Source organism: Camelina sativa, chromosome 7 (assembly GCF_000633955.1).
Source record: "Camelina sativa cultivar DH55 chromosome 7, Cs, whole genome shotgun sequence".
Taxonomy (NCBI): Eukaryota; Viridiplantae; Streptophyta; class Magnoliopsida; order Brassicales; family Brassicaceae; genus Camelina; species Camelina sativa.
In genome coordinates this window covers 28,642,289-28,663,461 of record NC_025691.1, presented here as the reverse complement: position 1 = coordinate 28,663,461, position 21,173 = coordinate 28,642,289, and the positions used below count along the sequence as shown (strand labels likewise).

Here is a 21,173-nt window from a genome sequence, read left to right as displayed (position 1 = left end):
TTATATAATAATCTCTCTGAACTGCTTTAAGTGTTTTTTTCTTTCAGAAAAAGAAAACAACAAACAACAAATGTTTAAATTTTAATGTTTTTACACAAATTCTCAAAAATACTTATTTTATTCTTAGGCTAGTGGTTTGAAAACATATTGTAGTTGGTTTCTAATTTTTTTTTTTATAATAAAGTATAAAGTAAAAAAAATCACATATTCTAAATTAGGAATTTTTTTTTTATCTTCCTTATTTTCTATATTCAGTATCAAATTAAATTTATTCACATATTTCTAGTTACTTTATGTTTTCTTATTCTTAATTGCACGAAGTTTTGCATTTAATTATTATTTTTATCTATTTTCCAAAATTTTGACTAATTGATGAAACATTTTTATACATGAAGAAATCTCTGATCAATTGACTCACACATCTTATGATAATGTTTTTGACTAACTTTGAAAAACCAAATTTTATACAAGAAGATGTATTTATATACTTGCAAATGTAACTATCTAATGATAAATTTGGTCTTAGTTGTTTTTCTTAAAATTTGGCTTTCACATATAACAATCTAAAATTTTGCACGAAACGTAACCAGTAAATCTCACCAGATCACCAAAAATATTCGATAATTTTGTTACAAGAAAATATTGAAATAATCCACTAAAATCTCTTCAAATCTTGGACCGGGTTTAAAGATATTGGTACAGGCGTTATCAAAATTGCGAGTAGGTAAAAAAAAAAAAAAAAAAAAAAATTGCGAGTAGGTTATTGCGGTTGAACCGGACCACATTTATACGCACCTTTGCTTTGCTTGCTTTGTCCGGCTTCTTCTTCTTCTTCTTCTTCTTCTTCCCTTCCCCTATCACCTGCACACACACACGAACTCGTAAGCTTCTTAGATTCTCTTCTTAATCCACAGATAACCCGTATTTGTTCCCGTTTTCGAACAAAATTGGCCTAGATAAGTCGGAATTGGGTCGAGTTGGTCGCTCTAACGTAGAAGAAACCCTAGTTTCCACACCCTCAGAGACCTCAACAACCTATGCCAGGATTCTCGGAAGTGGGTTGTCTTAAAGTCTGAAGCTTTAGGGGGCTAAGAGCCACACTTCTTGGTCCCCAGCTGATGAGAGCGCGATAATGAGCTTGAGATTGCAAAGCCCTTTTCTTTCTACTCCTCTGCTTCATGGTTCTTTCAATCACAGAGACAAGAGAATCAATGTTGCTAGAAGGGCGTTTCGTAGCAGGCGTATATGTTCGGAGAAGAAGCAGAATGATTGGTTAGCCCAAGTTGCCAAATTTTCTCAGTTTTGTGGGAAAAATGTACAATTGCTTAGGAAGTCTCTTGATTCTAGAAGTAGAATGGAGGTAAAATGTCTCAAAGAGCCTTTTGCACGAAGTAAGGGTTTGGTTAGGTCTTTGGCTCCTGTTTGGGAAGAGGGTTTGTTTTTCTTGAGGTGTTCTGTTTTCTTTGCTGTGATCTCTGGGGTTTGCTTCTTGGTGTGGTATGGACAGAACAAGGCTCGTGCTTTTGTGGAGACTAAGCTTTTGCCATCAGTTTGCTCTGTGCTTAGTGAGACTATTCAGCGTGAGGTTGATTTTGGAAAGGTTAGAAGAGTTTCACCATTGTCCATAACACTTGAAGCGAGCTCCATTGGTCCTCATGGTGAAGAATTCTCCTGTGGTGAGGTTCCGACTATGAAAATTTGTGTCCGTCCTTTTGCTAGTCTTAGGAGGGGAAAGATAGTGGTTGATGCGATTCTAAGTAATCCAACTGTTTTGGTTGCACAAAAGAAAGATTTTACATGGTTAGGGATACCTCTATCTGATGCTACTTTGCCAAGCCATTTGTCCTCTGAAGAAGGGATTGATTTTCGCACCAGAACTCGAAGAATTTCAAGGGAGGAAGCCGGGATCCGTTGGGATGAAGAAAGGGATAATAATGCAAGAAAAGCTGCAGAGATGGGCTATATTGTCCCTTGTAAAGATATCTCTCAAGCTAAAGATAATGCGGTGAGGCACGATAGGAATTTTACTGAAATAGCAAATCCCAACTCCTTTCTTTGCATGGATGGAAAGATGCATTCAGCAGACCAACATTGCATGGACCCAGGTGTTGATTATGACGTGAAGCATGCTGAATTAGAGAAATCATTTGGCATAAAGATTCCTGGTTCAGGGCTCAAGTTCTTGTCCAAAGTGTTAAAGGTCCCAAGGAAGTACAAATTCAAGTGGAATTCAAAATCACATAATAATTCAAAGTCTAATATTAGTGCCAAGAAGAGAATTCTTGAGCGTAGTGCTTCAGTAGCTCTATGTTATTTCCATAGTCTATCACAACAGCCTTCAGTGATATCCACAAATTATGATGGGTTGAGTTTGGATATGCTACTAGTTAAAGGTGATAGAGAAATCAGTAATCAATATGATCGTGGTGTGCCGTATGGTGAGCAATCATTAGCTAATGATTTGGATGGGAAAGATTACCGAGGGAGGAGAAAAAGGCTCCTTGGTGTAAAAAAGGCTTCCACGTTAGACAAGTTCACTGTATCATGTGATCCATTCCTTATGACTGTTGAAAGACTCTGTGCACTCGTACAAACTAAGGGAAGCCCATCTGGTGAAGATGTGAATTCTACTGAATCTGAGACTTCAAGCAGTCAGAGAGGGTATATATCTATGAATGTTGTGGATCAGAATGCTGACAATGTTCCACATGGTAATCGAAGTGAAAATCAACGTCGTGACGTTACTTTCAAAAAGCATGAGCATCAACATGTAGCAAATCATCAGCGTCTTACTTGGCCATGGAGCAAAAAGTTGAAGGAAATGGTGTTTAATAGTCTAATTGGTTCCTCTAAGAAGTTAACAGGAGGGGCAGAGCCAAATGCTACTGACAACGCTCCTCACTTGAGTGATGGACTGGAGAAGCTGCCTACTGGTTATGCTGAGAAAACACTACCAGTTATGCTTGACTCTGTACAGTTTAAAGCTGGGACACTTATTCTATTAGCGTATGGTGATACAGAGCCCAGGTAAGGGTCATTTATTTTGTAAATGTAATGTTTAAGTCAACCATTTAGGCCTTTCTTTTACTCTCCACCGCCTCCTTTCGATAATCAAATTTGTAGCATAACATTTTTACTTTAGCGTCAGTTTAAGTGAATATCAAACCTTATACTATCCTCTGAGATGTGTATGGCCTTAATATCTCTATTTACTTGGTTCAAGCTGAGTGAGGATGAGGTCTTTTTAAGATTTAAAGTTGACTGATTTGGTAAGCAACATTTGTTATGTAGAGAAATGAGGAACGTCCATGGACATGTTAAGTTTCAGAATCACTATGGTCGTGTGTATGTGCAACTTGGTGGAAACTGTAGTATGTGGAGATCAGATGTAACATCTGAAGATGGTGGGCTTTTGTCCGTTGATGTTTTTGTTGATACTGTTGAGCAGAACTGGCATGCAAATTTAAATGTCACCAACTTCTTTGTCCCGGTAAGGTAGCAGATGAATAGATGACGTATGCTTGGTATCAGTTGCAATGGTTGGCTTATCATACTTCTACATGTCTGCAGATTTTTGAAAGAATTCTAGAAATTCCAATTGAGTGGTCTAAGGGAAGAGCTACTGGTGAGGTGCTTTTCTAATGTCCACTGTGTGTCCTCTTAGTGAATTGAAAATTTATTATTTTCGTTATCAGTCTACGTTTTATGGTTTTAACTTTTCCATTTTTTCTCTAGTAGTTTCTTTGTACAACATCTCCACGAGCTGTTAAATATACCCAATTAGACCACTGGCTAAGTTGAGGGGTCTGAGCAAACTTCCGAAATAATATTGGCTTGCCCTTGGTCTACTGCATTGCAGGTTCATCTGTGTATGTCTAGAGGGGAAATATTTCCAAACCTACATGGGCAACTTGATGTCACAGGACTAGGCTTTCATATAAATGATGCACCTTCATCGTTTTCTGTAAGTCTTGGGTTTTAATATATCCTGAATATGCTTTCTCATGTCTCTATACTATGTTTTTTGTGCGTTAGAAGATCTATATATATGTCTTTCTATAGGGATATACGCTTTCCATGTAATTGCTAAGACATAAATCTTCTCCTGTCGTTATCTTTAGCTAGTAAACGCAGGATGTCAGCTCAAGGTTATAGTTGTTGACTCAGGCTACCTTTTGCCTCATATAATCTTATTTCGTTTTTACAGGATGTCTCAGCTAGCCTATCTTTCCGGGGCCAGCGCATTNCCCTATTGAGTGGTCTAAGGGAAGAGCTACTGGTGAGGTGCTTTTCTAATGTCCACTGTGTGTCCTCTTAGTGAATTGAACATTTATTATTTTCGTTATCAGTCTACGTTTGATGGTTTTAACTTTTCCATTTTTTCTCTAGTAGTTTCTTTGTACAACATCTCTACGAGCTGTTAAATATACCCAATTAGTCCACTGGCTAAGTTGAGGGGTCTGAGCAAACTTCCGAAATAATATTGGCTTGCCCTTGGTCTACTGCATTGCAGGTTCATCTGTGTATGTCTAGAGGGGAAATATTTCCAAACCTACATGGGCAACTTGATGTCACAGGACTAGGCTTTCATATAAATGATGCACCTTCATCGTTTTCTGTAAGTCTTGGGTTTTAATATATCCTGAATATGCTTTCTCATGTCTCTATACTATGTTATCGGTGCGTTAGAAGATCTATATATATGTCTTTCTATAGGGGATTTACGCTTTCCATGTAATTGCTAAGACATAAATCTTCTCCTGTCGTTATCTTTAGCTAGTAAACGCAGGATGTCAGCTCAAGGTTATAGTTGTTGACTCAGGCTACCTTTTGCCTCATATAATCTTATTTCGTTTTTACAGGATGTCTCAGCTAGCCTATCTTTCCGGGGCCAGCGCATTTTCCTTCATAATGCTAATGGTTGGTTTGGAAAGATTCCTTTGGAGGCTTCTGGAGATTTCGGTATACATCCTGATGAGGGGGAGTTTCATCTCATGTGTCAGGTAACATTTGTTATGCGAACCCCTAATCTAGATAGCAATTTTTGTTATCTAGATTACCAGTCAAAGACTAAACGAAATGATTTGATGTGGGTCAATATTCTCGCGACATTGAATGACTATCCTCATCTTAATGCTTGATGTGTTTTCCTAATTTCCCCATCAAAGTTGTTAATTTGTCCCTATTTTGTTTTAGGTTCCTTATGTGGAAGTTAATGCTTTGATGAAAACGTTCAAGATGAAGCCCTTGGTTTTCCCGGTATAATTAATATTGCATTCTGCTTGTTCTGTTAAAATTTACCATTTATATAGCGCTATATGCATCTTCATTTCGTTTTTTCTTTTTTTTTTTGCTTCTGCGTGACTCCTTTGTCTAGTCCCAATCCCTTGTATTATCTTGGCCTGCAGCTAGCTGGTTCTGTTACAGCTGTATTCAACTGTCAAGGCCCGCTTGATGCTCCCGTTTTTGTGGGAAGCTGCATGGTCTCTAGGAAGATAGCTTATCTGTCTCCAGATCTCCCTACATCTTTGGCATATGAGGCAATGCTTAAAAACAAGGAAGCTGGTGCTGTTGCAGCATTTGACCGTGTTCCATTTTCCTATCTTTCTGCTAATTTCACATTTAACACTGACAACTGTGTAAGCAAATTTCTTTGTCTGTTCTATCTATGTGAAGTATGAATTACCGTTTCGGATATATTCAGATTAGCCTATTTTATGTAATAGGTTGCTGATTTATATGGTATTAGAGCTACCCTTGTTGATGGTGGGGAGATTCGTGGAGCAGGGAATGCTTGGATCTGTCCAGAGGTATGTTGTCTTGACTTAGGTACTTTTCCGTGTATAATCCTACGACAATTGACCTTGCAACATTAGTGTATCTGGGTTGGGTGAGTACTGGGTTGAGGGAAAACGAGACACCAAGCAGTGAGCTTGGCAATATGACCAAGATATGTGGCTCAATGTTGAGTTTCTCTTGAGGGATCTGCAGATGCATGCTTACTCTTTCCAGCTGATTTTATGAATAGACTGTTAGGTTTATCATTCAACTGCATCAAGTCCCATCTTTCATCCAAATAAATGGTTGTGATTGTGTGTTTCACCAGGCAGGTGTAATACCTGTGTAGGCATGAGTGGTAACTGTGTCTTAGATTTAGTTTTTTTTTTCCTTCTGAATGGAGCATATCGTATGCCTTTCATCATAATCAACTCGGTATGTTAACTGAAGGAAAATGGCTATGTTTCACAAAGACCAGCCTGTCTCCCTTGGTTTTGTTTACGATTTATATGGAAGTTTCAGTTTTATCGCCCCTAATTAATCTGAAGGAGAATATGTATGACATCTTATAATCTATAATCTAATGTCTTCGTTTCATCATCTTATATAGCATTTTGTTTGTTCTTGACTTCTGGTTATCATTTTGTTTCTGTTTTTCTATTTGATGCTGAAATGGTGTATATTTTTACAGGGGGAGGTAGATGATACCGCACTGGATGTGAACTTTTCAGGAAATATTTCTTTTGATAAGGTTTTGCATCGTTATATGCCTGGATATCTTAATCTCGAGCTGCTGAAATTGGGTGATTTAACTGGGGAAACAAAACTTTCTGGTGCCCTCTTGAAACCGTAAGATTCCCTTCCCATTCTCTTGGGCCATATTTAGTGTTTTTTAATGTGTGTGCTTGTCTTGTTGTCCTCATTTAAATTTTGAATGCAGGAGGTTTGACATTAAATGGGCAGCACCTAAAGCTGATGGCTCCTTAACTGATGCTCGGGGAGATATTGTGATATCACATGATAATATTATTGTCAATTCATCATCCATTGCTTTTGATCTATACACAAAATTAGATACCTCATACCAAGACCAGTGTTTGACTCACCAAGACTTCACCCAAGGGGCAGCCATGCCGTTTGTTGTTGAGGGGCTTGACTTGGATTTACGTATGCGTGGTTTTGAGTTTTTCAGCTTGGTATCATCCTATCCATTTGATTCGCCAAGACCTACACATTTAAAAGCAACAGGAAGGATCAAATTTCTGGGGAAGATAAAACAACACAGCACTACAAAAGATGGAGATGTTGAGTCAGGCAAATCTGAAGATGCAGATGCAATTTCTAGCCTTGATGGTGAGATTTCCATATCAAGTCTCAAGCTGAATCAGTTGGTTTTGGCCCCTCAATTAGCAGGGAATTTGAGCGTTTCACGTGATCATGTTAAGGTAATGTACTGAATTCTTGCTTCTGTGAACCATATCATCAGTATCGGTAAAGACGGAGCACTAGTAGCAGCTCCTTGTGACAAACCTTTAGTAAAAGATCTGTACTTGATATGAGATTTCTAACTGTTGAAGCTTAAACTTATATTTTTTTTTCTGTCAATTTATTAAAATTGTGTCAGTAGGTCTTATATATCTGATTCGAACAGCCACTAGACAATTGTAAGGTATTCGAAGGTTAACCCATGATTTTATACTAATTTTTTCTAGTTTTGCATATCTAGCTTGATGCCGTGGGCCGGCCTGATGAAAGTCTTACACTAGACTTTATAGGTCCACTGCAGCCTAATTCTGGCGAAAATGTTCAAAGTGGAAAGTTACTCTCCTTTTCTCTTCAAAAGGGACAACTAAGAGCTAATGCTTGTTTTCAACCACAACAGTCTGCTACTTTGGAGGTATTGCTTTCTCTTGTTTGAATATATGCTTCTCTTTGATATTTTCAAGAGAATGAGAATCGGCTACAGATGGTTTACATTTTGTCCCCATATCTGGTCCCAGATACGCAATTTTCCACTGGATGAGTTGGAGTTGGCCTCACTTAGAGGGGTGATTCAAAAGGTAAACACATTCATATGAGTTATTCATTCTGTGTTAGTGCTGGGGGCAGGTTCAGTCTAAATAGACTATTATCAGCTGTTATTTGTGGTATTATCAGTTTCAGTTTATTTAGGATATTTTCTTGCATGTTAAAACAGTGTCAAGGAAGATTAGGCTCACTTAATAAAACGTTTATAAAATGACGTCTTTCAATTATTATGAGTCAGTTTTAGCAGAATATGAAACGAAATCTTATTATAACTATCAATACTATCTTACTTTCCATTTTACTTGTAGGCAGAGATTCAACTAAATCTTCAGAAGCGAAGGGGACATGGCCTGTTGTCTGTAATTCGGCCAAAATTTAGTGGAGTTCTGGGTGAAGCTTTAGATGTTGCAATAAGATGGAGCGGTGATGTGGTATGTAGTATAACCGTAGATGCCACCATATAGATTAATCATTTTATTGTAGGCATTAAACATCGATGTTGTCTAGTTTACTCATTTCGTAGTACATCATTTGCCACCATATAAATGGCCATAAAAAAATCAAAGCCTGTCTCATTGTTATGTTTGATTATCTTGTTTAAAGTGTTTTATGTTGTCCAGAAGACTAAGGTTATTGTGAGATGAAATTGTGTATAAGTGACTAGTACTTTAAGCAAGGCAATGTGAGAATATGCATGATGATATTTCTGCTAATCCTTTTTATCTTTCTTCCTGAAGATCACTGTTGAGAAAACTATTCTGGAACAAAGCAATAGCCGGTATGAGCTTCAAGGTGAATATGTATTGCCGGGTTCCCGTGACCGAGACCTTGGTCAGAAGGAAGCTGGCAGTTTCTTAATGAGAGCCATGACGGGTCATCTTGGAAGTGTTATATCTTCCATGGGAAGATGGAGAATGAGACTTGAAGTGCCTAAGGCAGAGGTTGCTGAGATGCTTCCTCTCGCAAGGCTTCTTTCAAGAAGTACAGATCCAGCTGTTCACTCAAGATCAAAGGTTGGCTAATGTTGTTGGTAACTATTGCTAAATAATATGCTTATACTGTGAGTCGCCATATTCTTAAATGTTGGTTTAATAGAAATTCAACCTGCATGAGCATTTTTATGTTTGTGTACTCCAAAGGTATGTTCTCATCTACTCTATGAGTTGGTTGCCTCTGATTATGCGGGCTTCTTGGTTGGTATGGCAGGATCATTTTATGCGAAGTGTGCAAAATCTCTGTCTACAAGCTGAAAATCTTCGAGACTTGCTAGAGGTAATGTACCAAATATGATGTCTTTCTTCCATTCTAAAGAAACTAAAATGCTTCTAAAGTAGAAAGCAGATTCTATAATGTCAAAAAAGAACTGTGTAGACCATTAAGCTCATCTCTTTTTTTTTTCTTTTTTTTTTTCGTATAGTAAATTTCATTGTTCCTTGAAATCAGGAGATACGTGGGTATTACACTCCACCAAGTGAAGTCGTTCTTGAAGATCTAAGTCTTCCAGGTTTAGCTGAACTCAAAGGTCATTGGCATGGTTCGCTGGATGCTAGTGGTGGAGGCAATGGAGACACCTTGGTATAAACATAATNAAACATAACTTTTTCATCTCGTTTTTAAAATAGAAGGGTAAACATTGACATCATCTAAAGGAGACTCCAAATTGGTTGTCGTAAGCATTCTAGTCCAAGGGGGCGTATGCAATTGTCTTAAAATTGAAAACAGAAAACTTTTTATGACTGGAATAATTAAGTGGAAATTTCTAGTGATGCGCTTGTTTAAATATTTTCCTCTTGCATCTATATCAGGCCGAATTTGACTTCCATGGAGATGACTGGGAGTGGGGGACGTACAAAACACAGCGTGTTCTGGCCACTGGCTCATATAGCAATGATGATGGTTTACGTCTTAAGGAGATGCTTATTCAAAAAGGAAACGCTACACTGCATGCTGACGGGACCTTACTGGGGCCAAAGACAAATCTTCATTTTGCTGTTCTGAATTTCCCTGTCAGTTTGATACCTACGTTGGTTGAGGTTGTTGAGTCATCAGCTACTGATCTTGTTCACTCTTTGCGGAAACTCTTGTCACCAATCAAAGGCATTTTGCACATGGAAGGAGATCTTAGAGGGAGTCTTGAAAAACCAGAATGTGATGTACAAGTTAGATTATTGGATGGCGCGGTTGGTGGTATAGACCTTGGACGAGCTGAAGTTTTTGCTTCTCTTACATCTAACAGTCGTTTTCTTTTCAACTCCAACTTTGAACCATTTGTCCAAAATGGTCATGTGCATATACAAGGGAGTGTTCCTGTTAGCTTTTCGCAGCAAACAAGCTCTGAGGGGGAAGTCAGAGAAAATGATAGAGGTGGTGCAGTCAAAATTCCCAGCTGGGCAAAAGAAAAGGAAGATGATGAGAAGAGAACCTCAAGGGATAGGAGCGAAGAGGGATGGGACAGCCAACTAGCTGAGAGTCTCAAGGGCTTATATTGGAATATTTTAGATGCAGGAGAAGTTAGATTGGAGGCAGACATCAAGGATGGGGGAATGACTTTGTTGACAGCCATTTCTCCTTATGCTAATTGGCTCCAAGGAAATGCTGATATCAGGCTTCAGGTTGGCCAAAAAAATATTAGCTTGCCATCTTGTTATGTTGTCTTTACATTGTAAGATAGTTAAATTGATCTATCCATGTCCTCAGTAGAAAGTCTGACCAAATTCATTTACGCAAAACTACTTGCTGAGCAGGTTGGAGGTACAGTAGAGAATCCAGTGCTTGATGGGTCTGCTTCATTCCACAGGGCGTCTATCTCCTCACCTGTACTCCGTAAACCTCTCACAAACTTTGGTGGAACCTTACATGTTAAATCAAACAGGTTGTGCATCACCTCGCTGGAAAGCAGGGTAAGTAGAAGGGGAAAGCTGGTTGTTAAAGGGAATCTCCCTCTTAGATTAAATGAAGCGTCTACTGGTGATGGAGTAGAGCTCAAATGTGAAGTTTTAGAAGTACGAGCAAAGAATTTTTTAAGGTACTCTACAATCACCGCTGCTGTCAATCTTTTCAAGCCTGTAGTTCATAATTTTGATTTATTTTTCTTACTTTAACTATTGATATATCTCGAGGGGTACATACTTATCACTTTTGGTTAATTTATATTATTTGCTCTTCTGGTAGACCGCATGTTGAGATACTGTATCGTCTAGGTTTCTTCCATTCTTCTCTTCGAGACTCATAATACTGAGCTTATTACAATTTCTAATTCCTTATGAGAGTTATCTTGTTGCCATATCAGTGGGCAGGTTGATACTCAGCTGCAAATTACTGGATCAATGTTGCAGCCAACTATATCAGGGAATATTAAATTAAGCCAAGGAGAAGCTTATCTGCCTCATGATAAGGGTGGTGGAGCTGCCCCTTTAAATAGATTGGCAGCCAATCAATATAGGATTCCAGGTACTGCTATTAATCAAGCTGTTTCTTCAAGATATTTTGCTCGATTTTTTGGTACAGAGCGGGCGTCTTCAGGGATGAAATTCTCCCAGTCTGCTGGTAACTTATCTATATACTAGCAAAATTCTATGATTTTTATTTCTTTTTAGTATCTTGACTTTGTAGGTAAAACTTTGTAATGATCTCTGCTTGTTTTGCCCGCAACAGGTAAATCAAATTCTGTTGAAAAGGAGATTGAAGAAGTGAAAATGAAACCAAATATGGACATCCGTCTGAGTGATATGAAACTTGTTTTAGGACCAGAGCTGAGGATAGTATATCCTTTAATTCTTAATTTTGCTGTTAGTGGTGAGCTTGAACTTGATGGCATGGCTCATCCAAAATTTATCAAGCCAAAGGGTGTCCTGACATTCGAGAATGGAGATGTTAATCTTGTGGCTACTCAGGTTTTGTCTAAATCTCTCTTTTGATCTTATGTGGTGAATTCAATCATTCCATAATTTCTTGCAAAGCCAAGCTGTCTTCAAGTAATCAACATCTATTTTGTTTTCTAAACACAGGTTCGTTTGAAGAGGGAGCATCTCAACGTTGCAAAATTTGAGCCTGAACATGGACTAGATCCTCAACTAGATTTAGCCTTAGTTGGTTCAGAATGGCAATTTAGGATCCAAAGTCGTGCCAGCAATTGGCAGGACAAACTTGTGGTGACTTCAACTCGTTCTGTTGAACAGGATGTTCTCTCACCTTCCGAGGTAAGTTTGAAGTTAAAATGGAGCTGAAATTTGGAAATGTTGTTGCGTTTTTCTTCTTGATGAAATATCTGTTTATAATCTCACTCTCGCAGGCTGCAAAGGTGTTTGAGAGCCAATTAGCAGAATCTATATTAGAAGGAGATGGACAACTTGCTTTTAAAAAACTTGCAACCGCAACACTTGAAACCATAATGCCAAGGATAGAAGGAAAAGGAGAGTTTGGTCAGGCGAGATGGAGGTTGGTGTATGCCCCACAGATCCCAAGTTTACTCTCTGTTGATCCAACTGTGGATCCTCTCAAGTCTCTGGCAAGCAACATATCATTTGGAACAGAAGTTGAAGTGCAGCTTGGAAAACGTCTTCAGGTCAGGCATAAACATATAGATCTTCTCTCTTCTCCATTTGCAACTTCATTTTAAAACTACAAAAGTACTGTCTTTTATCTCTACAGGCCTCTGTGGTAAGACAGATGAAGGATTCTGAAATGGCAATGCAATGGACACTTATCTATCAGCTCACGAGCCGCTTGCGTGTCCTCCTGCAATCGGCACCTTCAAAACGTTTGCTTTTTGAATACTCTGCAACATCACAAGACTAAAGCTTTTTTTTCTTCCTCTGTCGGATTCATCTGGATAAGCCGTTTGTTGCAAAGGAAGTGCCATTGTGAATTGCTGGGTTTGGTGACTACCGACAAGAAAAATTATTTTATTATTTGGTCAGGTGTTTCTTTGTTCACTTCTTTTGGCCCTTTTTTAGTGTTAAAAAATGTAAAATTACATTGTAAATACCTTTTGTTAGTGAATATAAAATGGTATGCCACTTCATTGACTGATTGGTGCCACTAGATGTTATGGAATATGTAACCAAACTATATCCAACAAAGGACATGACTCATGTGGATACTTCAGGAGAAACTAGATTATCTTACACAAAACTTTCTCAAGTAGATCAGCAAAAGAACAAAAGATAACTACACTGAAGAGTCGAAAACTTATGACTAGTAAGAAACAAAACACGACAGAATGCGAAAAGGGCTTCTTGGTTTCATTCATCTAACCATCATTTGCTGCTTCTGCAAGCTTGGCTGAAAATCTGAGCTTCTTGATATTCAATCTTCTTTCCTCAACACATAACGCTTTCCACTCATCGCTCAACTCTCTTCTTCTACCATTTCCAATGTTCATCAGCTACTCAAGCTGCAGCTTCTTTTGATAACCACTTAAACCTTGCGACATAACAGTCTCAAATGCATCTCGCACAGCGCATAACTCATCATCATCATTGTCATGACTCTCTTTGCCAGCAGTAGTCCCGTTCTCCCTTATTTTGGCTGCCCCATTCTCATTTAAGCGTTCAGTATTAGCCACATCCTCGTGTTCCTTCAACATATCTTCCCCATTCAAGGGTTCCTCCTGGTCCTTCAACATCTCCTTATCCATTCCATAATCATCATCATCATCATGAACAACTTCTTCAGCTTCATTTTGTCCCCAAATCATCATGGAAAACCCAAAGGCTTCAGAATCACTAGACCTAGTAAACTTGGGATCACTACCTTGATTGATCTTCTCCAAGTGAACAAGGAATCTCTTTTTCAACTTCCTGACCTTACCCAAAACCTGCTCCTTGGAGTATTTCTCAGCGATTGAACTTCCGAGGAAACGATAAAAAGCATCCCAATCGATTTTGCTTTGGAACCCTGTCTTAGCTCTGTAATCAACTAATCCCTGAAGAACCAAAAAATTGAGGGTTTCAGGAATCATATAATACACAATCAAATCAATAAGTAAATGCAGTAAAAGGAGGAGGAACCTTTAAGACAGAGAGTTCATCTTCCTCGTTCCAGATCCGGATGAACAACGGCGAACCCAATTTTGTCGTCGTCTTCTTCTTCTTCTTCTTCTTCTTCTTCTTCTTTTTCTTAGTCGCTTCTTCTTCTTCTGCTGCGTCGGAAGCAGCAGCACGCTTTGATGAAGGATTCCGCGGTGATTTTTGATGGGAGAAGGTATCGTCGGAGTCAGCAGCACCACCGGATGGAGAGAATTCTAGATGCTTCGGAGACACCATGATCCTAGTAAGGGGGTCATGCAGACAAAACCCTAACCCTAAATCACATTCGTCAAATCCACCACTGATCCCCAATTTTTGTGAAACCCCCCCTTCAACAGAGGAATCCGAATCCGAGCCACTCGTTAAAAAAAAAAAGTAAAAATAATATTCAGACCGAGTTAAAAAAAAGAAAAATGTAAAAATATACATTGAGTGTTCAAAGTTATTTCAACTAATCTTCTTGGGATCACTTCTTAATTTCTAATGGATCTCTCATTTTGGAAACTAGTTAATTGGTCAAAAACAAAATTAAAATGGGTAATAAATTAGTAAAATAACATGTAAGACTAGATGTTTTTTTGAAACAATTATGAAAAAGCCACTTTTCTTAGTGGCATTTTGTGGATTTTGCCATTTTTGCTAATATCTTGTGAATTTGTCATTTTCCAAAATTTTAAAACATTACACATTATGTTTGAGTTTTTTTTTTTCCATTTTTCTTAGGGTTTAGTATTTATTGTGAAGTATGTATTTTAGAAAAAAACAAAAGAAAACAGTTACAAATGTATAGATTTTAAAGTCACCGAAAGTGGTAAATCTAGAACATTTTATAAAAATGACAGATTCAAATAATTGGAGTGAAAAATGACAAAAATCCATAATAATCCCACTTTTTGGCATGATTTATAAAGTGATCATATTTTTTTTTTTGCATATTTCTTCTGGTTTGCTACCGTTCGTTCCTCTTTCTCTGCATTTTATTGACTATAGTGACTAATAATTGACTTTACATATAGGAGTGATCAAAAGAAATTTATCGAACACTCCATTGCAAAAGAGCAATATATTAGCGGGCCATGAAGGCCCATCTTATGATCAATGCAAAATTCAGTGGCAGAAAACAAATTCAAAACTTTGAAGAGCATTTATGGTTTAAATCATGCTTTAGAGACAAAAACAAAACAAAATCAGTAAGGTGAAACAAAAATGCAACTAATATCCTCCGCCAGCATGATTCGGCCACCACTCATGACGTGGTCTAACCACTAAGCCACCATCAACATGATTAAGGCCAAGACTCTGGCTCTGTTGAGGCTGCCACTCTGGTAGTATGTCATTGTCATCATTAAAACTTTGGTTCCACAAAGGTTCTGATTTTCCATATTTTTGAATAAGCTCTCTTACAGATTCAGACCGGCGTGTCCGGTTCATGATTACATCTCCACCAGAAAAATAGTTAAATTCAGGCAAGTCATCGTCATCATCCCGAGCCATGGTCACTGGACCAAACCACGGTGGCACATCATCTATATCATCATGGTTGACCTGTCGCATGTTATTGTAACGAGGCATATTAAGTGTGGTTAATGAAGAATCCTTTCCACGGTGGTTCTTGTGAGAGTTATATAGTGGTGCTTTTTTAATTTGTGGTCTTCTCCATACAACAACACCTATAAGTCCATCATTTAAAGATTTCAAAAAATCAAGTTGGTTTCTCGGAACAATCTTGTTTAGAATCTCGGCAGTTCTGCCACCGGTTGGGCAAAGGTAAAGCTCAACTCCTGAAGCTGGTTCTGCGTAACCAACCCTCTCATCTTTAACGTACGAATCCACCACCTGTGAAATAACGAAATCACATTTCCCAAATTTTGTTACTTATCCAGACATCCACATAAACATAGTAAGTAAATAATAATAACCAAATTAAAACCTATCAATTTGTACAGGTTCAGTTTCATTATAGATTCAGTTTTGAATCGGTTATTTGGTTCGGATATATTTAGTTGGATAAAACACATCTACTCAGAATCTTGCTCATACCTCCGAAATGTTGTCTTGTTCTGTAATCGAGCACTCCCCTCTGCAGATGAAAGACATAACCTGAAGCACAAACCGACCTATATAAGTACCCATAAGACAATGTGTAATCTCTTAACATTATCAGACACAACAAGGACTTCTTGTTTTTGTGCACATTCATGCAAAGAGTCAGGATATAAGGTAAACGTGTTAAGTAATACCATAACAGCACGACTCCTGGAATTTGGGAGCTCTCGAACAAACTTCTCAAATGCGTCTAGTCTGACTCTGCCCTTGATCTCAAGCAACATAGGCCACTCTTTCGTAGTAGTCTTTTCGCCACTGTCAAGAGTAAAAAATCAGGTTAATAAACATGGTATCAATAAATATACGGACTTTGACATAAACCAACTGTTCTAACATGTTAAGGGTCTTTGACCAATCAGCAGAAAGAAAGCATTAAAAATATGCAAATCCAAATTTGCAAAAGTAGACAGAAAAATAAATATTGAGATAGGTTTGCTACCACTCATTGAACCATTGATTACAAACCTTCTTAGGATGCCTATGACAGAGCTCACAGAAGAAGTACCCAGCTGGAGTGCACCTTCCCATACGTGTTCACCATCAGGTATGAGAACCGAAGTAGTCAGATTTCAAATCAGAATTAGGCTTTGACGATACTATGTCACTATGCTCAGCTTTAATAGGTGATAATGCCTCAGCTTTAACTAATGATGATACATCAGCCTTGATTGGTGATATACCAAAATCAACATTAGCACTATCTTTGGGTGATGTACAAACTAAAACCGCCTCTGCATCATTCTTGTCTGAAACAGAAGTTTTTTCCTCAGTACCTGGAGACGAAAGGTAAGACGGGGCTTCTGAATCTATGGATGACATGAATTTATCAAGAGAGACGATTGGAGGAAGAGAACCAGTGGCAGCCTGCATCTCATCATCTATTGTGACTCCTTTTACTGGGCCAGTGCCCTCATCAGAGCCATTCAATTCCTTCTTGCTTCCATGTGTTTTAGTGATGATTGGGGTTTTCTTCTTAATATTCTTTGTCCGAGACCAGTTAAGCGAACTTAATCCAACAGAGACCTCCACTGAGCCATTATCCATTGGTTCAACTTCCACTTGGAACTCTCCTTTGTGTGTTTTCCTTACCAGGCTTCTAATATCTACCTCTGTGTCCTGCAAAACAACCATTTGAGCCATCTCTTCTGCTTTTGCTTGTCGCCACTCAGCTAGTTCCTTTGAAGCAAGTTCCTCTGCTGACATGGAACACAATCTCTCTGCTGCAATTTCTCCATACATAACTTTTTCCCTGAGCTTAGGATTACTTTTGTCTTTCAAATTGAATAAGAGTGACCTTCCTTTCTCTTTATATTTCTTATTCACACCACCAAATAACTTAAAGAGTTCTGCCTCTATTTTAAACGCCAAAACTTGTGGATCCAGTAACAGTTTCTCCTGGCACCTATCATTAGCTACTGCTCCAATCATATCATTTTGAAAATTTTCTGTAAACTCAATATCCGACTCAAGGTCCCAAGAGAGGTCATTCCCTTGCAAAAGATCATCTTTTGAAAACACATTGTCTACGGCAAAAGGTTTAACAGCCAGAGCTTCTTCTTTGGCATCACTCATCTTGGTAGTCAAAATCTCTGGCAAATCTGCCTGATCAGAGATACCTCCAACAGGAATAGGATCACTGAGGTTCAGCAATGCGGTGCTACCATCAGATACCATGACATCAACTCCAGAAGCAACTGGCAATGGCTCACTAACATGACCTTCGAGAGGATTAGATGCAGTCTCAATATCTAACCTTTTCGACTCCTTTGGAACTTCCATTTGGCACTGTACCATTGCCAAGGCACCTGCTAAAGAATCTCTCATCTTAGACCTCACAGTTCCAGATGATTCGTTCTGAGGTTTCAGCGGCAGCGGTTTCTGCGAACTCTGCTTTCTCCCCGCAGTTTGCTTCACAGGCTTATTAGTAACAAATGATGCAGGCAAATACTGTGTTCTGGGGGAAACAGAAGATGACTGCACAGACATTGGAGCAGACGCCCATGGTCGATGCTCCATAGGTAGTACCATACGTTTATTTTGCACAGAAGGATGCAACGGAGATTTGCGCTTACCAGGTAACATAGTTGTATCCATGTTAACTGATCCTAAACCAGCAGCAACACTAGGCAGCATTACATGAGAATCCTGACTCCCACCAGAGATTGGACTACAAACTGGTTGTAACAATCTCATATCCGGATTACAAATCAGGTCTGGAGTAGTAGAGACATTGATGAATTGGCCCATTTGCATAAAAGGCTGAGGCAAGACATTGTTGGACATAACAGGCAAAGCAATGTAGCACAAAACAAAGGCTGCAATTAGGAAAAATGACAAAAAAACCAATTCAGTCAAGATTCAAGATTTCAATAAACATTTGATTTAGATGATACTTTTGAGAAAGAAAGGATTAATCTTGACCAAAAGGCAATGATATGAATACAAGCTTCTACTTCATCATCAATGTTTTAACAATGTGGAGGAAAAAAAAACAAAAGAGTTAATGTGTATACCTAATCTGATAAGCAACTGGAAGAGAGATCTCAGAGGCGGCGATTGGAAGAGACCCTAACCATGAGTGGTCATGATATAGTGAAAAAGATTTAAAAAAAAAAAAACCCTAAAGAGGCATGTGAGAGTGAGTGTCTGAGAGAGATATGTCCGAGGCATGTCAACTCTATTATTAACCTTTCTCTCTAATCTAGTATTAAACTACTGTAGTATCTACCGTGACATTAGTTTCTTTTGCAATTATGAGGCCGAAATAAAACTAATGGTTGGACTGACATATAACTCTGGATCGATAATGGGCCGACTCACTCATTGATTTCAGTGCGAAGTACGTTTCTTTTGTACTACACTACACGCATGTACTACTTTGTTTCATCATCTCACATCCAACAGAGTACTACTCCAACACTCAAAACTGCAAGCTCCCAAAATCTTGGTAAGAAAATAGGGGAACTACAAGATTTACAAAATAAAAGAAAAAGAAAGACGAACGAAAACGTGTCGTGCAAATAATAACAATCTCAATGGTTTTAAGTTTTCTTTTAAAAATAATTTTTTGGTTAAATAAATTTAAAACAAAAAATGTCAAGTTTAATTTGTTCAAATACTTCAGTTTTTATTTATGCAAGTATGTAAATAAAAATATTGAAATTTAATTTATTTACAATAGTATTTGTTTCTAATTGACTTTTTTACACCTGCCTAACAACGTCCCTTACACGTGTAATGAACTTTCCAATTTACACGGAGAAGCAAGCAGTCCTATTGACACGTGTCACCACCGCATCGACCGGCGGCGCATCACCCTTGGCTAATCCAGCTAACTCCAAACGTCGATGAGCCGACGGACGGGGAAGATTCTCCGGTACGATGGTCTCTAGCGAGTTCTCAAGCCAAGGCGGACACGTCCTCTTGTCGCTCCACCTCCGTGGTGGCGGCACCACGCCGGCGACCATATCTTCCACAGGCAACGCAGCTGCAACCGATGCCACGTCACTGATTTGAATCGCGCCGATCAGGACAGTCGCCGCCACGCCAAAGACAAGAGAACACTTGTTGTTGTTCTTCCGTGGCTCAGTCAGATGCTCTGTTCTCCAACTAGTAGTACTATACAATAAAAGAGTAAAATGATAGTATTTGATATGTGAAAAATGATCAGGTGGAATAATGATTTTTTTTTTTCATGAATTGAATTGAATAGATATACCAAGAGATATGTGACGTTTTCTTGAGAAGTGGAGATAATGATTGTGCAGAGTTGGAATCTACGAGAGGAAGATTCAGACAGCAGCTTATTCTCCCTGCCATTTGTTGTTCCTCTGTTTTCGTTTTCCTTTGTTATCCACCAAAAGCATAATATTTATTATTTTCTTCTCCAATATATATATATATATAATTCGATTAGACAGAAAGACCTCTACAATATACGGCTTTAAAATAAAAAAATAATATAATTTGAAGTTCTTCATTAACACAAACACAAAGAAATTATCATGAATATTGCATTTTAAATATAAAGCGAAGTTACTCTCAAATATTTTGATTTGTAAAAAAGTGTGTAACTTTTCTTCTTTGGATCACAAAAAATTGTATAACTAAGAACAATAGACTAGAAATACAAAACATTGAGTCAAATGTAAAAGGTAATTCATCCTCTCTCTCTTTTTTTCTTTTGGTAAAAGAAACTTAAAAAATTACAAAATTAATAAATCACCTTTAATTATAATTTTTGATTAATTTACGTAGTGCAAAAGTAAAAATATTTATCCAATATTCAAAATGTGATGGCGTAAGTGCGATTTTTGTATGGGTAAAAGAAATGACAATAGTTCCTACCAAAAAAAAGGAAAGGACAATAGTTCGTTTTGTATATATGAAATCACGTGGTTTACTGATTCAAAAAATTATCACGTGGTTTCTTTTGTGCTTTATCCTCATTTACATGTTTTTTGATATATAGTCCTTTCCGGAAAGTTATCCAGTTTTAAATTGTTTCAGTTCAAATATGTTTAGCTGTGTGGGTTTTAACTTTTTTGGAATAGTTGACCCAAAAAGTAAATATATATTAATTGATATATTTGATCAAATCAATTATTGTAAATTTTGTCTGCATGTACCAAAACTGAAACTGGAATGTACATATTCTTCTCTATACTTAAATTAAGCCCAAAGAATGGACTTGACCCATTAACATTGGAAATAGAAGGTCCATACGAAAGACAAATTGAACACAAAAAGCAGCCGTGAATATTTTTGCTACGTCTATAAATAAAACGTACACGTATTACACACAAACACATATACTGAAGAAAATTTTGTTTGATAATGATAGCCAAATTAGCATGTGTCATCACATGCTCCCACGTCAACAAGCTTCTTGTCGGTCCATTTAATTAGTAAAGAGATAAGTAACCATCGTTGTCAGGAAAAATCCGCACAAAAAGTTCCTAATGGCGAAACAATATTCGAATATTTCCCCAACATACAGTATCCTATTCGAGTGATTCTTTAATTTCTCAGAGTTAAAATTTGGTGACCACCAATGAATCTAAGAAAAAGTAATTAACGCAGTAAATCAAAATCATTTTGCTATTTTTCTTAAATGCCATGTTTCCTTTCTTGCTATTCATAAAATATTACGTTTATTCTTCTAGGTAGAAATGTAAATATTTTATTCCTTTTTATAAAGGAAGAAAGAAAAAAAAAAAAAAAAGTCAATAA

General features: G+C 37.8%; 3 protein-coding genes and 1 pseudogene across 4 annotated transcripts; 1 reads left to right on the top strand and 3 right to left on the bottom strand.

The window, feature by feature from the left end:
- LOC104703096 lies at positions 810–12,833 on the top strand. Of its 2 annotated transcripts, XM_010419035.2 has the most exons (24): positions 810–3,027; positions 3,292–3,490; positions 3,571–3,593; positions 4,248–4,284; positions 4,514–4,618; positions 4,863–5,003; positions 5,197–5,259; positions 5,409–5,639; positions 5,727–5,810; positions 6,470–6,627; positions 6,719–7,223; positions 7,505–7,675; positions 7,779–7,838; positions 8,115–8,237; positions 8,544–8,819; positions 9,013–9,078; positions 9,250–9,381; positions 9,612–10,418; positions 10,551–10,831; positions 11,096–11,352; positions 11,461–11,699; positions 11,814–12,005; positions 12,098–12,370; positions 12,457–12,833. In XM_010419035.2, exons 1-24 carry the CDS (start codon positions 1,133–1,135, stop codon positions 12,601–12,603), a joined length of 6,465 nt encoding a protein of 2,154 aa, XP_010417337.1. In that variant the 5' UTR covers positions 810–1,132; the 3' UTR covers positions 12,604–12,833. The 2 variants fall into 2 exon arrangements, with proteins under 2 accessions (XP_010417337.1, XP_010417336.1); XM_010419034.2 differs by lacking the exons at positions 4,248–4,284; positions 4,514–4,618 and adding an exon at positions 3,860–3,964 and having other exon boundaries at positions 3,571–3,630.
- Positions 12,854–14,234, bottom strand: LOC104703095 (GLABROUS1 enhancer-binding protein-like 1). The gene is made up of 2 exons (XM_019227954.1): positions 13,818–14,234; positions 12,854–13,732 (listed from the first exon to the last, which is right to left on the bottom strand). Exons 1-2 carry the CDS (start codon positions 14,070–14,072, stop codon positions 13,193–13,195), a joined length of 795 nt encoding a protein of 264 aa, XP_019083499.1. The 5' UTR covers positions 14,073–14,234; the 3' UTR covers positions 12,854–13,192.
- LOC104703094 lies at positions 14,977–18,611 on the bottom strand (annotated as a pseudogene).
- Positions 19,084–19,816, bottom strand: LOC104703093. The gene is made up of 2 exons (XM_010419032.2): positions 19,660–19,816; positions 19,084–19,559 (listed from the first exon to the last, which is right to left on the bottom strand). Exons 1-2 carry the CDS (start codon positions 19,758–19,760, stop codon positions 19,193–19,195), a joined length of 468 nt encoding a protein of 155 aa, XP_010417334.1. The 5' UTR covers positions 19,761–19,816; the 3' UTR covers positions 19,084–19,192.

What these genes read in the sequence shown, in the direction of transcription:
- LOC104703096 (XM_010419035.2), top strand. Translation starts at nt 1,133, where the DNA reads ATGAGCTTGAGATTGCAAAGCCCTTTTCTTTCTACTCCTCTGCTTCAT. An exon ending in ATGCACCTTCATCGTTTTCT is followed by an intron (nt 4,619 to 4,862) that starts GTAAGTCTTGGG and finishes TCGTTTTTACAG; the next exon opens with GATGTCTCAGCTAGCCTATC. An exon ending in GAAATTCTCCCAGTCTGCTG is followed by an intron (nt 11,353 to 11,460) that starts GTAACTTATCTA and finishes TGCCCGCAACAG; the next exon opens with GTAAATCAAATTCTGTTGAA.
- LOC104703095 (XM_019227954.1), bottom strand. Translation starts at nt 14,072, where the DNA reads ATGGTGTCTCCGAAGCATCTAGAATTCTCTCCATCCGGTGGTGCTGCT. An exon ending in ATGAACTCTCTGTCTTAAAG is followed by an intron (nt 13,733 to 13,817) that starts GTTCCTCCTCCT and finishes TTGGTTCTTCAG; the next exon opens with GGATTAGTTGATTACAGAGC.
- LOC104703093 (XM_010419032.2), bottom strand. Translation starts at nt 19,760, where the DNA reads ATGGCAGGGAGAATAAGCTGCTGTCTGAATCTTCCTCTCGTAGATTCC. An exon ending in AAAACGTCACATATCTCTTG is followed by an intron (nt 19,560 to 19,659) that starts GTATATCTATTC and finishes TTTATTGTATAG; the next exon opens with TACTACTAGTTGGAGAACAG.